Raw genomic sequence first — 16,173 nt, 5'->3', positions numbered from 1 at the left:
AGGTCACAAATTTGCCTCAAAGTACTTTTCAATCAGTACAACATACCGAAGTCTCTATCCTTAGATAGAGGTCCATAAACTTGGGAAAAATAAATGTGCTCATAGTATGTAAAAGTATATAAGGTTTAGGCATGGGTGTATACACGTAATTACATGGTTCTGTGAACCTTTATTTAGAAATGCAGTGGAATTTCAAAAAAACACACATTTGCTTTCAGAGGGCTACAAAGACAAGGATCACAAACATGTTCCAAACTGGCTGCCAGCTTGTTAAAACCATTGAACTAACCCTTTGTAACTATTTTTGATCGTTGATTGGTCATTTGAGTCACTTTGCAAGCAAAAATACCAAATATTCTATGGTTTCAGGTCCGCACCTATGATAATTGGCTGCTTGTCCTTGTCTTACACAACAGTAAATGGAATATTTGTCCGATCCTTGAGCTGATAAGAAATTGTTATGGACATCTTTCACTGTTTTCAGATGTTTGAAAGACCAAACAATTCATTCATGTATAAGATTTGAATTTCATACCTTCATAATTTTTATCTTGGGCTTTTTAGTAGACTCACTTTTAAGCATATCAAGCTTGCCTGATATCAGAAAAAATTGTCAACTCATTACTGCCCACTCGGTCAGCCAACTAGGCCGATTCATGTCTGGTCTGGACGCAGGCAAGCCATGCCCCTTGTTGACAGTCTACTCTAACAGCCTGTACCTTTGTCTGTCTGCTTACTAGCGTGTCCTCTCTCTGTTGTCCTGCAGTTGTTCATGGACAAGGAGAGGGCGGAGGAGCTGTGGCACAACAGATTGATCTCCCTGCGGCAGGAGAGGCTCATGGGAAGTCCTGTGACCTGATGGACACAAGAAGATCCTTCCTGTTCCCTAGGCAATTTCAGCTACTTTTATTGTGTCTTTATCAGTCTTGCTTTAGGACATCACAATGTTTCTCACTTTATCCTAAACGTTTTTTGGTCCTGGTGTGCTTATTATTTTATTAATGTTAGTGTAATTCAGTTTAACAATCTGCTGTTCTTAATTTGGCTTAATTTGTTTTTAATAAATGAAAGATCCTACAGTCAGATACTGTGATGCTTTTTACCATGTGTGTAGCATTTGATACATTTTGTCAAATAAAGATAGCTGTGATTTTTTTTGAGTGAAAACTGCCTTGTGCTTTTGTGGGTGAACGATATAAATAAACCTGTAAGTGGGACCTAAACAGCATGTAAGATAACATGGGATACACCTTTATTGATCCCCAGTGGGTGAATTCAGTTGTTGCAGCAGCACAACAGAAATAAATATAAATAAGTATAGAAAGTAACAGAAATAAATTGTAGGTACACTATCATGTCTCTCTTCAACAAAAACTTGTGACTCTTGTTTTGTTTTAAAAGTTTATGTATAATAGCAGCTGTTTTCTACATATAGATACAGATGAATGAGTCACTGCCATCCAGTCACTTATTAAAAGTAGCCTGACTCACCCTTAGGTCACCTTATCTCTTTGGTCTGCATCAGGATTGACACAAGACTGACATAAACGTCTTCTCAACTGCCCCCAAACTTTGCTCTCCTCTTAAAAGCATATACCGTTCAGAGATTTTTGTTTATGTTTATTTAGTGTTGTGTCCACTGTTTAGGGGGTGGGTACATTCAAGGCAGTGTAGAGTCCTCACACGGCCTATTTGTGGAACAGCCAGATGGTAAATCTATACTGAGTCTGGGACACGCCGTTTCACTCCTGTACCCTCCAAATAGTTAGTGTTGTAACAAAATAATTAATGAGAATGAAGAAAATGATTTGCAAGCACACAAATTAAGCTTTCCTGTGTGGGTGCTTGCTTGGAGTCAGTGGCATGTGTCTGTATGCCCTCTTCACGTGTGGAAGGCATAATAATAATACATTTTATTTGTATTGCACTTTACATTCAACAATCTCAAAGTGCTACAGAGCAGAATAGAAACAATATAAAAAATGTTTTTTAAAAAGTGGCTGTCCCAAATATCTAAACACCTTACAATAACCAAATAAACAATCACTTTACAAACAAAAAAGTGATAATTCAATTCAATTCAATTTTATGACAAAAGTTATCTCAGGACACTTTAAAAACTAGGTAAAGACCACACTCTATGACTTATTTATGATAAACATTCATCATTCATTCATTCATCTTCAACCGCTTATCCCAAACATAGATCCAACAATTCCCCCGTAGAGTACGGTGGCAACGAAAACCTTCCCTGTTACAGGCAGGAACGTCAGACAGACCCAGTTCTGTGGAGGATGGACATCTGTCTTGACCGGTTGGGGAGGAAGAAAAGGAGAGAGAAAGAGAGAAAAGACGGACAGATGGACAGAGCAAGACAAAGACAGACACAGAGACACTTCCAGTAACTATAATAATATCTATAGTAATGTGAATATGACTTATATGTTATGGCAGTTAATACAGCAGAATAGTAGAAACAAGCACAGCTAAGGTGATAGATTATAATAGCAGCAGGAAGCGTCATGCAGGACCAAAGCAGCAGGCACCACCATGATCAGCAGAGACCTGAGAGACAACAAAGCACAAACAACTCCGGGGACGAAGTTGAATTAGTAACAAGCATTGATGAGACATGAATGATACAGACAGAGAGTATCTTGAAAAGTATTATCCCCCGGCAGACTAGGCCTATAGCAGCATAATTAAGCAGAACAAAATCAGCTTAAAAATAACAACATTGCTAAGGGCTCATAAGCCCCAGCTGTAAGCATTATCAAAAAGGAAAGTTTTAAGTTTACTCTTAAATATGGGGACAGTGTCTGCATTTCGAAAAACACTTGGGAGTTGGTTCCACAGGAGAGGAGCTTGGTAGCTGAAGGCTCTGCCTCCCATTCTACGTTTGGAGACTCTAGGAACGACGAGTAGCCCTGCATTCTCAGAGCGCAGCGATCTAGTAGGGTAATACGGTACTATGAGCTCTTTAAGATACGACGGAGCCTGACCAATAAGAGCTTTGTAGGTAAGGAGAAGGATTTTAAATTCTATTCTAGATTTTACAGGTAGCCAGTGCAAATAAGCTAATACAGGAGAAATATGTTCTCTTCGATTTGTTTTAGTTAGTACACGAGCTGCAGCATTTGAATGTGTAATGTAATCCTAGAAAGTTGGAATTTCTCCTTCACCCATTGACATTTCTGTATTATGGTATATGGTATAACCAGCTGCACTAAATTTATAAATAAATAAAATAATAAATAAATGCTTTACATTTATTTTTCTACATTTTTGTTCACCTACATTTATTTATGTATTTCTGTCCTTATGATAAATAGGATGTCTCGTTTAATCATGCATTTATTTATTTATTTATTGAGACTTAAGTCATGTTTAGTCCTCCATATAAGGTTACACAGCCCAGGCAGAGCAAAATACTCGTTCTGTAAGCTATCGCTGGAGTGCCGTTGCCATGACAGCCACCCATAACAAACGCTCCGAATAACCAGCCAATCCCAGGGCCGGGTTCTCAACACGTGGCCTGTGTCAGAGTGAGTTTGGGTCTAAATCATATTCCACACACACGCAGGCATAACGGAGGCTGAGCGGTGGTGCTGGGACACCTGTGTGGCGGAACGGATTATTTTTTGAAAATCTTCATCTCACTTTGTTGTATACAGCCTCAATATCCGTGGAAATGTTCAACAGTAATCGCAGGGAGTTTGAAGAGGACCCTTTCTTCTCGTGAGTAGCTTAACGGTAACTGTTGCCTTAAATATATTGGTGTTGTTGTATAGCATTATTTTTGGCTTGTTTTTTTTAAATAATGAATCAGTTGAACTAAGCTCAGAAGTAGTTTATCACAGGGCTGGATAAGTTACCAGTTGAAGTGGTGACGTTATATCAAAATAGACTGTAGGACTATGCCCAGAAAACCGAGACAAACTCACAAGCGTGGCGTTAACATTACAAAAACGTGAATGTATTATTTTAAGACGTTGTTTTAAAACGTTAAACACGAGTGAACACTGCTAAAGACTTTACTTCTCGATACTTCTACTACAGCTTTCCTTCAGCTCTGTCGTGAAAGTTAGTTACAACACGTAAGCTCACGTTGAATTTCAAAATTAACAGCTAACTCAACAAAGCCATTTCTGTGACAATTAATTCAACGTTACACACACTGTTACCTAGCAACCGCTACTGTCAGATGCTGCATGAGGACAAACCAAAGGGACAGGCACTGGTTTTAAGTAACTTTATGTTTTTTTAAGTAAGCTTAAATGCTGAATAAAAATACCCGGGGTCTTACTTTATGAATTAGTAAAACATTGTTTTGTGTCCGCACATGTAGGCCTTCTTTACATTTTGATACAGGTTTGATACAGTTTAAAATAATTCTCAGTTCAATACATTAGAGAAATGTATTGATTTAAAAAGAAAAATTACACCATGGTCACTTTGACCTATTGCATGACTGAACACCTGTTTAGCGTGGTCACACATGACCTGACTTCTAAGGCGAGTGTTAAGGTGGCTGAAATGATTTTAGGGTTCTTCTTATTTCAGTGTGTTGTGTTCATTGAAATCTGTAATGGTCTCCAAGATGACATAATAGAGGGATTACAGTGTCTGGTGTAGACACTGCACGGGAACCTTCATCACGGTTTGCAGATGGCAGTCCTCAACATCATCTTGCGGATATTGAGATTGACTTTATCTTTACTTTGTCTTCCTCTGCCTTAGGGATCCTTTCCGGACTCACAGGGACCATATGCGGCAGATGATGCGAAGCTTCTCTGAGCCATACGGCGGGCCTGTAATGCCCAGTATAATGGATGGGAGAAACCGTGGTCGTGACATAGCAGAACATCCGAGCTCATCACTGGCACTGAGGGACGAACACAGGGTGAGAACGTGCATTTTTAAGAAGCACTCCTCTTACAGTTATAAAATGTTTGTCTACTTGAGTTGAGTATTATACCCTATCTATATACAGGCGTGAGTACAGCCACATGACTGAGTAACCTACAGTATATACATAGCCATTCGGTCTATGTGGGATGAAGGATGAAGCCCTTGCATCAGCAGGTCACTCATACAATTAGGCCTTATGACCATCTCTGCCCACTGGTCATAGTCATATAACCACAGAAGATTGTGTTTGGAGAAAGTGCTAAGTTTACTAAGGTTATAGTGGAATCTAGCCACTGGTAGCGTAACTGGAGCACCAGTCACTGAGGTATAGGGGCATGTGAGTCTCTGGTTTAGTGGAAGGGCGACCCCCTTGGCCTCTCTGAACAGTTATATCTAGCCCTGAGAAGCCCTATTTATAGTACATTGTTCCACTGACACACTGTTTTCTTGCAAATACACGCACAGATTTCTTTAACACTCAAACCAATAGGACCCCAAAGAATTCTGCTTTGCTCTGCTGAGAGGAGCTGCTATTGAAAATAACTATTTATTTTGACATCATTCTAGTTGGCCCAGTTGTCATGTTAAGTTAAAATACAGTTTATATTCAAATATAACTGCTACCCCATAAAGTTGTAAGCTAAGGATAAGGCTGTATAGGCTGTGGCCATATATTTGTAATAGTAAACATTTTCAATAATTGTTTGCTCTGGAACATGTTTATGTTATGCATGCAGCATTGTAAAGGCAATGAGGGCGATAGTTCTTGTCTGCCGTGTTTTGCACCCGCTCCCCTTTCCCAAATCAGCCCTGTACTGCTTATATATCCCTGCTAAATCAAATTTAGTCTCTGTCACCTGCTTTATCCCACTACCTCATGAGAGCCTGTATATTTATCCTTGATAATGACTTTCATCAAAGGCCTGGCCTCAATAGTCAGCAGCTTGCTTTTTCTTTATTAGCATCATGCCATTAACTAGCTAATGCCAGCTGAGGAGGGGCTCTGAGTACTTGACTAATGACCTCAGTGACAGTGGGTGAAATGGTGCTACACTGCAAAATGTCAATCCAAACAAATTATTTAATCTAATTAATATTAGGATTAATATACTTTTCTATATGTCACAAATGTTTTTTGACTTGTCCATTGGTTATTGAAACGACATTGTTTACTTAAGAGTATGAGAATACAGTATCTTCCTCTCTTTTCTTGAGGAACAATAGGATATTATGAGCCGTTAGGGTTCTGCCGAGCTGGATCACACATTGGAGCAATAGCAATTGGCAAAATAATAACTCGTGAGATGTGAAGTAAGATCTTTGCGGATTGAAATAAAAATAAAAGATTCTACAGCTTCCTGATCCCTAGAGTACCTAGGTCAATAAACAAGATACCTACTGTCTGTTAAGATACATGGAATTAACACACACACACACACACACACACACACTAATTTATCTGAAGATTAGGAGCAGTCTTGCGGTGCCCAGCAGTGGTCAGAGGGCTGAAGCTCTGATGCTGTGTTGTTGGCTTTGGAGAGGCATATGTGCGGATGTCACGGACACTCTGTTTTCTCATTGTTGCTCTTTTGGTCCATCTGTTTGGCAGAAGGTGCCTTGGCAATGCTGGTGCATTAGCAGCTAGATGACAGACAGCTCACGCTCATACTCCTCTCCAATATCACAGGCACAAATGTGCACACAAAAATACATACATAAACACACACATGCAGTATTAAAACACAAGTGCAACTAGACACAGTCACAGGATACAAAATAACATAGACACCCTGGCATGCAAACACATGGACATACACACACACATACGCCACATAATGCTGGATGGCTTGTACTTCTTAACTTGCTAAGCATTAGATTCCCAATGGGAGAATAAGCCCCGTCTTACTTTCCAAGGCTGCTATGAGTTCTCATATTTCCTAGTTTCTTGCCAATATCCACTACCTGGCTCGTATCACCTTTCGGAGCACTCATTAATCATGGCACTTATAAAAGTACTGCTGAATGACAACCAAGCATCATTATAAGTTCTAAATTCTTTCTTTGATTCTGTGGTTTACTGGGTATGACTGGTGGTGCAAGAACAGGCCCATGACTATCATAGGTAGAGCTGATATCGTGTTTGTTGTATACGTATGCCCTTCAGTCAGATTATCCTCCTGCTCTGGCACTTTTCAAAAATGAAATGTGTGGCAGTGTGAAATGAAGATGTTCCAACACTCCTTACTCACCCACGCCAGCTTTAAAAACATCACAGTCAGGTTCAATGCCTCCTTATCTTCTCTTTGGTCTTATAGTTATAAGAGCCTGAATTTAACAAAATGTATTGTGTTTATTCACCACTTCCTAGGAGCTATGCGTTTACAGCACACCCTCACCTTTCCTTTTAAGTATAAATCATATCCACAGCACATGTCCCCTATGGTGTAACTCATAGCTCCCCCAGGAGCAGCCTGCCTCAGAGGGCACAGTGGCAGTTCAGTATCTGATTGAGAGAGATAAAAAAGAGAATGTCAATCTGCAGTAGTCCAGACAGCTTAAAATAATGTGTTAAAGACCACTGGGTCTACGTTTCTTATCTTGCACCCTCAATCTCTCCTCTGCTCAACCCCGGTCTAAATATAATGCTGACAAATATGTAACTGGCATTTATTAGTTCATAGATGCCACTCTGGGATAAAATTGGCTGTGAGGCTTCATAGATACTGGTCAGGAGCGTTTTACATCAGCTTGACATTTGAAAAGAGCTGAGAGAGCAGCCTTGGACTCTTTGACCCCCGTTAGATCCCTTTCCTGACTGGTCCACCCAGCCTTCCTAGAATGAAGCTCAGTTTCAGTGTTAAACCCACACTAATCTCTGGCAATGCGACCCAATTACACATGGAACACAAGTCATTCAACACCCCACTGATTACACACAATACCCCTGTGCATAACACCCCCAGAAAATACACACAGCCGCATAGCGACGGTTGTTGAGATGCTTATGCAGGGCTGCAGGGTCATAAACACCTGCGGTTTTGGCCCAGAGAACACAGGGTCTGATAGAAAGCTACAGGCTGCTCCCTCCTCACTCCCTGAAGGTTCATGGCCTTGAAGGGTTGTGGTTTAGGCCATGCAGAGAGCTCCGCAGTGTGTCAAGGGCTTAGTGACAGATGTAAGACAACCTAACAGCTTACAGGCAACAACCTCAACAAACTCGCAAAAGTCTAGATTTGTGTGTGTGTGTGTGTGTGTGTGTGTGTGTGTGTGTGTGTGTGTGTGTGTGTGTGTGTGTGTGTGTGTGTGTGTGTGTGTGTGTGTGTGTGTGTGTGTGTGTGTGTGTGTGTGTGTGTGTGTGTGTGTGTGTGTGTGTGTGTGTGTGTGTGAAACATTCTATACAAATACAGTGCCAGGCTATGTTGCTAAACTGATATTGTTTGAATCCTCAGGATATGAGCCGGTCATTGTTGCCCTTTGGCAGTATTGACAACACGGTCAGTAGATTCATCGGCTGTTACAACTACACTATAAGAGTTTTCCCTTTTAAGTGCATGCTATAACTTAGGGGTGGGCAATTCCGGTCCTGGAGGGCCACTGCCCTGCATGTTTTAGGTTTCTCCCTGCTCTAACAGACCTGAGTCTTAGGGCGTACTCACTCAACTGTAACATCTTCACCCTTGTTCCTCTGAAAAGATAAAGATAAATTCTCTCTACCGAATTTTGCATCATAAGGGTGAATTAGTGATCTGCAGTGTCTGCTTTTTTTGTGTGACCGCACATTTACAGAATATCTCCTGACAACACATTCTGTATGCATGATGACTGATGTCATCTTACTGCTACATGCATGCATGACTGGCTTGAGTCCAGACTCGAGACAAAGGTGGCACTTCTGCTGAGACCTACAGAAACTTTATAATAGGAAAATAAATGTGAACAAGTACTAACAACTAAGAATAGCTTGTGAGTTACAATCCAGTTATGCGATTATGCTGCTTTGCATTTATTGATAAAGATAGTGATTCAAATGTTTACAACAAATACAAATGACCGTCAACAGTTTATACAAGCAAAACATTTTTCCAGATAATCTTATCTGTTAGATGCCCTGCAATAAATTCAACCTTCATCAAACATACAGTGAAGGTGATGCATTTAACGAGGTACTTTTAAGTGTTATTATTGACCACATGGTAAGACTTGGGTAAAGCAACACATAATTGGAGCAAGGTGTACACCTTTAAATATTAAATACAGAAAAGAAAAACATTAGTAATGACATCATTATTTGCATGCTGGACTTGGTTTGTGGTTGTTTAAGGAATGTTACTAGGTCACATACTGTTTGATGAGGTGATAAAATGTGAATGCCGTGGTTACAGTTTCCCAGATGGCACACATTTAGCTCACTGTAGTCTGTGCGTGTATGTTTGTACACATGATGGAGTCGTTTATGAGCTGATAATGCCTAGTGACCATGTGGCATACGCGCCCAGCCATTCAAACTCTTCTGGCCTTCGGCTGTTCTTTTTCTTTTGTGTTGGTGCAGGACATGATGAGGAACCCTTTTGGCATGTTCGACAACATGATGTCCAACATGAGAAACAGGATGGAGGATATGCACAGAAACTCTGTGAGTTTTATAATGTTGCGTTCTCTTCCTTTTGTTTTGCCGTTTTTCTCAGTTAAACTACAGCTGCTCAACAGTGTGTCTGTGCGTTTCAGGAGAACATGTCCACAGATTCAAACGCCCACTCATTCAGCTCTTCATCAGTCATGACATATACAAAGGTTGGAGATGAGCCTGCCAAGGTCTTCCAGGCGAGCTCAACAACACGCCGTGCCCCTGGAGGGGTAAGCATCCCATCTGATGGGTTACTACATAATATCACAGAACATAACACCATAGTTCAGTATTTTGAGCTCAGAGAAGTAAATCTGTCTGTATCAGCCTCACTCATTCTGTCTTTCCTGAGTGATCATGGTGATAACCTGCCCCTGGCCTTTTCTTGAGAGAACATTATCGCAAGCCAACTTTTCTCACAGCAGTACATGATGGCTCTGTTCCATTAAGGTATGCCAGAAATCATTTTAGTGATCCTGCATAAACCGCAGGACCCTGGAACAGGCATTCTTAAATGGATTGCAGCCATTACTACTATTATTATCTACACTTGTGTTTGACTAAAAACTGTCCAACTTTCTACTTTCTGACTGGAATTTTTATATAAGGCGTGAAGAAAATAAACATGTTCGATTTCAACATCGATTTAGTGTGCTTTTTCATGGACCAGCTGATGATGAGGTGTCTGATGAGTTTAACAATGTTTCATCACCAGATCAAGGAGACCCGGCAAGCAGTTAAAGACTCTGAGAGTGGTCTGGAGAAGATGTCCATTGGTCACCACATTCAGGACAGGGGACATGTTGTTGAGAAGAAATACAACAAGAAAACAGGAGAGAAGGAGTTCAACCAAGATTTTCAGAATTTGGATGAATGTAAGTTAAAGATATACAATATATATACAGTATATAGTCTGCTCTCATCTCCCTGAATTTTGCACCTTTTTATCGAACTGTTGTTATCTATAAAAACGATGACAACAAACATTTTACATTACATTAATGTAACTAACATCATTTCATTGATAGATAAACAGTAAATCTGAGGTCAGATCATACATTTGTGTGTTTTTATAAGTTCAGTGGACTTGTTAAGCGCACAACATTATTCCACTGTAAGTGCCACTGTCAACATATTTCTAGGCCGTTAGTCCTCAGACAGAATATTCCCTGACATGATCCTGATCCTCCTCCCTCAGCTGAAGCACAGTCTTTTGACGATGAATGGCAGGAGGAGGTGTCCAAGTTTCGGCCGTCTGGCCCAATGCCTTGTCTGGAGGAACCCCGGCCCTGCGGTGTTCACCAGGCAGCCCTCACCGGTTCTGTGCGGGCACAAAGGTCAGTATTACACACGCAGAACCCTGTGTGGTGTTGAAGACAGGTCAGAATCTGCAGTTCAGGATCAAATGTCAAATAAGTGGGAGACACTGAGGGCAGACACACATAGTATGCTTCATTAAGTATATTGTTGTCATGTTATGATACTGTAATTCATCTACAATTTAAACTGTGATTATTTACTATGTTTTTTTATTTTCCACAGTGACCAATCAAAGGGCAAGGCTAAGGATAAAAGCACCATTAAGGACTCAGGCTTGTGAAAACATGTGTTTGTGTGCTTATTAAAGTCTTTCAAGCATCGTACAGTACACTTTGGTGCTCTGTTTGAAAAAATAAACGTAAAGATGGCATATATAACAAAAATCAGGAATTTGTACTGTGTTGGCTGTAGAGCATGCAAAACCAGCAGTGCAATCCTTTACCTGTAATAATATTTTTATACACTTATAGAACATTACAATAAAGTTTCAAACGGGTCCTTAATCTTTCACACCAGAAAACTAAAAGGGTCATAAATATTACTATGTATGACATATTTCTATGTATGACCTCCAAATGCAGTGATTTTTATTTTTATTTAGTAAATCCACTAATGCACTTAGACAATGTCTGATTTGTCTTTTTGTAATATTGTCTAGTACCTGATGCTCTAGATATTATGTATTTAATCTACTGTAATCTTTGTAAAAAGAAAAAATGATCCCCTTCCTTTTTTATATGTTACTTTGGTCGTTCTTGTTTTTCATCTGATGAACTCTGTGCTGCATAGCACAATATCTGGACAACGTCTGGATTATTCTCCATAATTCTAACTTTGTTCTTGTATATTTTTTCAAGCTTTAAAAATAAATTGTGTTGACGGACTGTTCTGAAAATAAAAATATGAAGATTAATCTGGTGTGTTGTATTGTTTTTCAGTTCCAAATCAGTTTCATGTTGATATTCACCAACAAGGAAGAATGGGAGATGTTAATTTCATTTTACAAATGCTGAACACTTAATGAACAACTGTCTGATTGTTTGTATGTAACTGTAGGCCTGCATGGGGTCTTTGAGAGTGCATTGTGATGAACCTCTCGTGCTTGTTTGGTAGTGACCCATGATGGTATTTTTGGATCCAAGCACTTGTCAGTAGCCCAGATTGGTCTGAGATGCAACACAGCTGCAAGCCCCAGACTCCCCTCTCTCATGCGTGTCTATCAGACTTCATTAATCCCGTAGCTTCAACATACAGATAGGAAGGGACCAAGGACCAATATGTAGCTCAACAAGGATCCAAGTGTAACCCGAGTGCTCAGTTTCCATTCTTAGTATGTTTATGTAACATGGAAGATGAGCCATTCAAGAGAACGTCTCAGGGTGTTGGAACATTAACTCAGTGGTCAAACTTATGCAGGAGGGAACATTATCTGAAATGAGTCATTTGTGGAAAAAGGGATGCATGCAAACTTGTAAAAGTACTTTTAAATGTATGTATATTTGATCTCTTTAACAACCTCTCCTTCCCCCCAAAAGTCTTCTCTTTAAATTCATCGTTACCAGGCTACAAGTATGTCGCCCCACTATATCAAAACTGCTGCTTCAATAGGAGTTAAATCAGATACTTATTTTTAAGGATCCTGTAAGGACAAAGAGTGACTATTACTCAATGCATGTGATTGCTTGTATCTCAAAGATTCATTCTTCTGCCTCTGTAAATTTACATGCTGACATTTTCTTTTATTACTTCCAGTGTAACATTTTTTTAACTATACTGCAAACAAAAAAGATAAAAAAAACACAGAAATTAAAATGTGTGGTAATTCACCGGCATTGTTGAACAAAAAACGATTTACTCTTTCCTTCACTAGTCAGTTCAGATGATTGCATAATGAGAAAACAGTATCAGTACAAATGTTTTAATATTCAATACAAATAAGCTACAAAAGAATTGTGAATATTGAGTTGGCAGTTACAACTCTGCCACCACCTGCTGGTCATCGTAGAAGGGGACATTTTGTCAGGAATATTTACATAGTTTACAACAAACATAACTTGTTTTTTAAAAAAAAGTATGTAATCAAATATACAGGAGCTTGAGAAACAGCATCAGATTATTGACCAAAACTGAGATCTGAATATAAATATGAAATCCATCATCCTTCTCAAAATGTCACCAGATATAGAAAAGGTCGGGATAGTTAATCCAGGTCTACATGATTCCCTGAGGCTGTCCCTTCCCTGCAATCTTCTTGGAGCACTCCAGCAGAGCGTTGTGGATATCTTTGGCACAGGAGATCTGAGACTTGATCATGCCAAGGTACTGGGCGTAGGACATGGACTCTGTCTGCACTGTGTCTGGCTTGGTTGCCGTTGGGACCAGGTTTGGTGAATGCTTGGCACTGTCGATGCTCTGGGAGAGGCACTCGTATGCCAGCCGCTGCAGTGAGAAAGAAAAAACGTGAACCTGAAACGTTTGTGTGGTATATTTTAAGTGTAGGTGCAGTATATCTAGTGTATCTTTTATTCATCTCATCTGTACTGATTGGAAAACATTAATACAATATAAATCATTGGAAAAAAACACATTTAGAATATGGGACAGGAAAACTGATTAAACCACTGCTGATGAGGTTCTTCAAAGGACGACCCTGTTTATAGTCTCTTATAGCAATATTCTATTCTACTGCATTCCCTTTTTTCCACATTTGCTAAACCCACTGAGATAAAGTTATAAATCAGGTGAATGCTACTTCTGAAGTGGGTTGACATTTCCTCATAGGATTCAGAGATGTTGATTCACTCCTCCCTTCTATAAAATGTCATCTGGCTTTAAGAGAGCTCAGTTTTATGTATTTCCAGAATTACAAATTACGAGAAACACTATAGAGGTGATTTAATACAGAAAATCCAGAACTAAAAAAATAAGGCAGGGGAGCTGTGGTGACCAATGACAGCAAGACTGGATATGTATTGCATGTTTTACATACATCCAGAATGTTCATTCTAGATATCTAAAATGTAATTGTGGATATCTTGAACTGAAAGCCCAATACACACAGTAAGAATGATGTTGTGGATATCTGAAATGATAGTTGTAGATAGGGAGAATGTCATTGTGGATATCTGAATTTTGGAGTCAGTAATAAGAATTAAATTTGACTAGGAGAAATTGTATTATGGATATCTAAAATGTAGGGTAATTACAGATAGGAGTGTGATTCAATTAAAAGTTAAAGTATTGAAATCTTACCAAACACAGTTCCAGTTGATCGCAAAGGGCATAAAACTCCTCTAGGCTCTTGTCAAAGCGCTGAACAGAGGTGTCGCTGCTTTTGCTAAACCAGAAGAAACAAAAGACACATTTAAAAAAAAAAAAATAGAAACCTGACTGACGGAAACACCTTTCCCCGGGACTGTTGTTGTAAACTTCACCGCCCCACGACCAGCCAACTTACATGCCATTGTCAATTGTGGTGTTATGGGCCAAATTCAGGGATGCAATCTTCATAACATTCTGAAAGTGAAAAATAAAACGTGAACATGTGATCATGTGTTTTGCCATTTTTTGATTTCAGCTTTTAGCGCGATGCCTCACAATTACCTGCAGACTTTCTTTCAGCTGTGGAATTAGCATCTTAAATCTGTGAACTGGATCAAAATCTTGCTGTTGGCTCAACTGCTGCTGCTGCTGTTGTTGTAGTGAAGTAGGCTGTTGTAGCCCGGGTTGAGACATCGGCCCACCGGCCTGCTGCTGCTGCTGCTGCTGAGACGCCATCTTGACTGACTACGACGCACAAACCGGAAGTAGAGTAAAATATCCGGGTCGTCGTTTTCAAAAATAAGAGTTTCTTCAACTTTTTTTCATCTTTTTAAATTAAAAAGTTTTACTTAACATTACTTTTCTTATATGTTCCAGAGTTATACAATTACCTAAAAACTTCTAAATGTAGAAATAATAATAATAATAATAATAACATCAATTTAAATGTACAAAGACAGTAAAACATAAAAAAGGAATGAAGAAGAAAAAATGTATGGGGGACTACGGGAGTGCATTTGAAATGCCTAAATAATCTAATAGTTTTTGACAATTTATTATTTTGAGTTTAAAGGTTTTTTTTTAAGTTATATAATAACATATATTAGAATCTTAATCTTTAAAAATATAAAAGCAGGGTAGTTTGTTAAGCCAAATCATTTTTATGGATATAGTATTTTGCTGAATTAATTATGTAAGTTTCATCTGCCGAATATTTGGGATTGTTAAACATTAGTAATATATACATATTTGTTAGAGTTGCTTGAAATACATAGTTTTCAAAAATGAAAGATAATCCAAGTCCCAGTAGTATACTAATATACACGGCGCCATCTTTCGGTGATGCTGATTTGACACAGCAGCATATCCGCACCATTTATAGAGATAACCCCATTTCTATGTATGCTTTTTGCATTTATATTGTAGAAAAGAAAATAATACAATAGAGTACCTTTATTGTCATCATGTATTTTGTTCCAGTTTAGTTTTCTTTGTCTTCTACAGTAGGCATATATGTGCTACATATAATGTAGGGGCTACCATTGTACAATAAAGCACATCCCTGATCTATAGGCACAACACGAGGGCATGTTATGTTTCTGTGTATTTATATGGAAGTGGGGTCAAACTCTCACCTGACTTTGGATTTAGTTATTGAATATAAATACATTTGTGTAATATTGAATACTTTTAAAGTCGTTTTTAACAGTATGGACCTACTTTTCTTGTCAATTGTTTAATGGTGAATATAACGTATACTTTTAAATTCACGACTTTGTCCGTGCCGTTTTCATTTAATTGAATTTCTTTCTTTTATTTTAGTCCACAATATCACGCCTCTAGTAAACGAAATTTATAACAATCAAGTTAGAAACAAAACATGTTCTGTAGACTGAAAAGGTGTAGGCTGAAGCTACAGCTCACAACGCCTAACCTTCGTGCATTTAGATTATTGGCATAATTTAACCCAGGTCAATCAGTCAAAAGAAAAATAATCGCAAACAGAAAACAAATACGTAAATAAACAAATAGTAGTCTACATGTCAGATGTTTTCTTCTTTTGCATACCTTTTATTTCATATGAATATTTTCACTTTAAAAATGTGTTTATTTAAGTAATTTTGGTTTTCATAAAGTATTTCATCTCATTTTTGTGATTTTTTCAATTGTATGGTCTATTTAATAAGGGTTGTGCCTTGGCGGTTTTCTCGGTGGTTCCTTGAAGGCAGCAGCGCAGCAGCGGAGGAGGGAGGGCCGTGCAGCCGCTCTTCTCTGGC

At 38.9% G+C, this 16,173-nt stretch overlaps 3 protein-coding genes across 6 annotated transcripts in view; 2 read left to right on the top strand and 1 right to left on the bottom strand.

Moving 5' to 3' along the window:
• rsrc1 (arginine/serine-rich coiled-coil 1) overlaps window positions 1–1,064 on the top strand; it is a 121,564-nt gene extending 120,500 nt beyond the window's left edge. For both annotated transcript variants that reach the window (XM_083914327.1, XM_083914326.1), the window contains exon 10: window positions 767–1,064. In XM_083914327.1, the coding sequence (XP_083770453.1) occupies window positions 767–859 (93 nt within the window). In that variant the 3' untranslated portion in view covers window positions 860–1,064. The remainder of the gene's footprint in view (window positions 1–766) is intronic.
• A 2,531-nt stretch (window positions 1,065–3,595) lies between these two features.
• Window positions 3,596–11,733, top strand: mlf1 (myeloid leukemia factor 1). Of its 3 annotated transcripts, none has more exons than XM_083914314.1 (8): window positions 3,596–3,738; window positions 4,741–4,903; window positions 8,361–8,405; window positions 9,461–9,544; window positions 9,637–9,765; window positions 10,251–10,410; window positions 10,734–10,872; window positions 11,078–11,733. In XM_083914314.1, the coding sequence occupies exons 1-8, from the start codon at window positions 3,692–3,694 to the stop codon at window positions 11,133–11,135; spliced, it is 825 nt and encodes a 274-aa protein (XP_083770440.1). In that variant the 5' UTR covers window positions 3,596–3,691; the 3' UTR covers window positions 11,136–11,733. The 3 variants fall into 3 exon arrangements, with proteins under 3 accessions (XP_083770440.1, XP_083770441.1, XP_083770442.1); XM_083914316.1 differs by having other exon boundaries at window positions 3,629–3,753; XM_083914315.1 differs by lacking the exon at window positions 8,361–8,405.
• Window positions 11,734–12,763: 1,030 nt separating this feature from the next.
• med29 (mediator complex subunit 29) lies at window positions 12,764–14,632 on the bottom strand (the record flags this gene model as incomplete). Its single annotated transcript, XM_083914575.1, has 4 exons — window positions 12,764–13,294; window positions 14,108–14,192; window positions 14,313–14,371; window positions 14,459–14,632. 4 exons carry the CDS (start codon window positions 14,630–14,632, stop codon window positions 13,067–13,069), a joined length of 546 nt encoding a protein of 181 aa, XP_083770701.1. The 3' UTR covers window positions 12,764–13,066.
• Window positions 14,633–16,173: the final 1,541 nt, after the last annotated feature.

This window comes from Echiichthys vipera, assembly GCF_963691815.1.
Source record: "Echiichthys vipera genome assembly, chromosome: 5".
Classification (NCBI taxonomy): domain Eukaryota; kingdom Metazoa; phylum Chordata; class Actinopteri; order Perciformes; family Trachinidae; genus Echiichthys; species Echiichthys vipera.
Note: the sequence above shows the minus strand (reverse complement) of the source record. Positions and strands in the feature narration are given on the sequence as shown.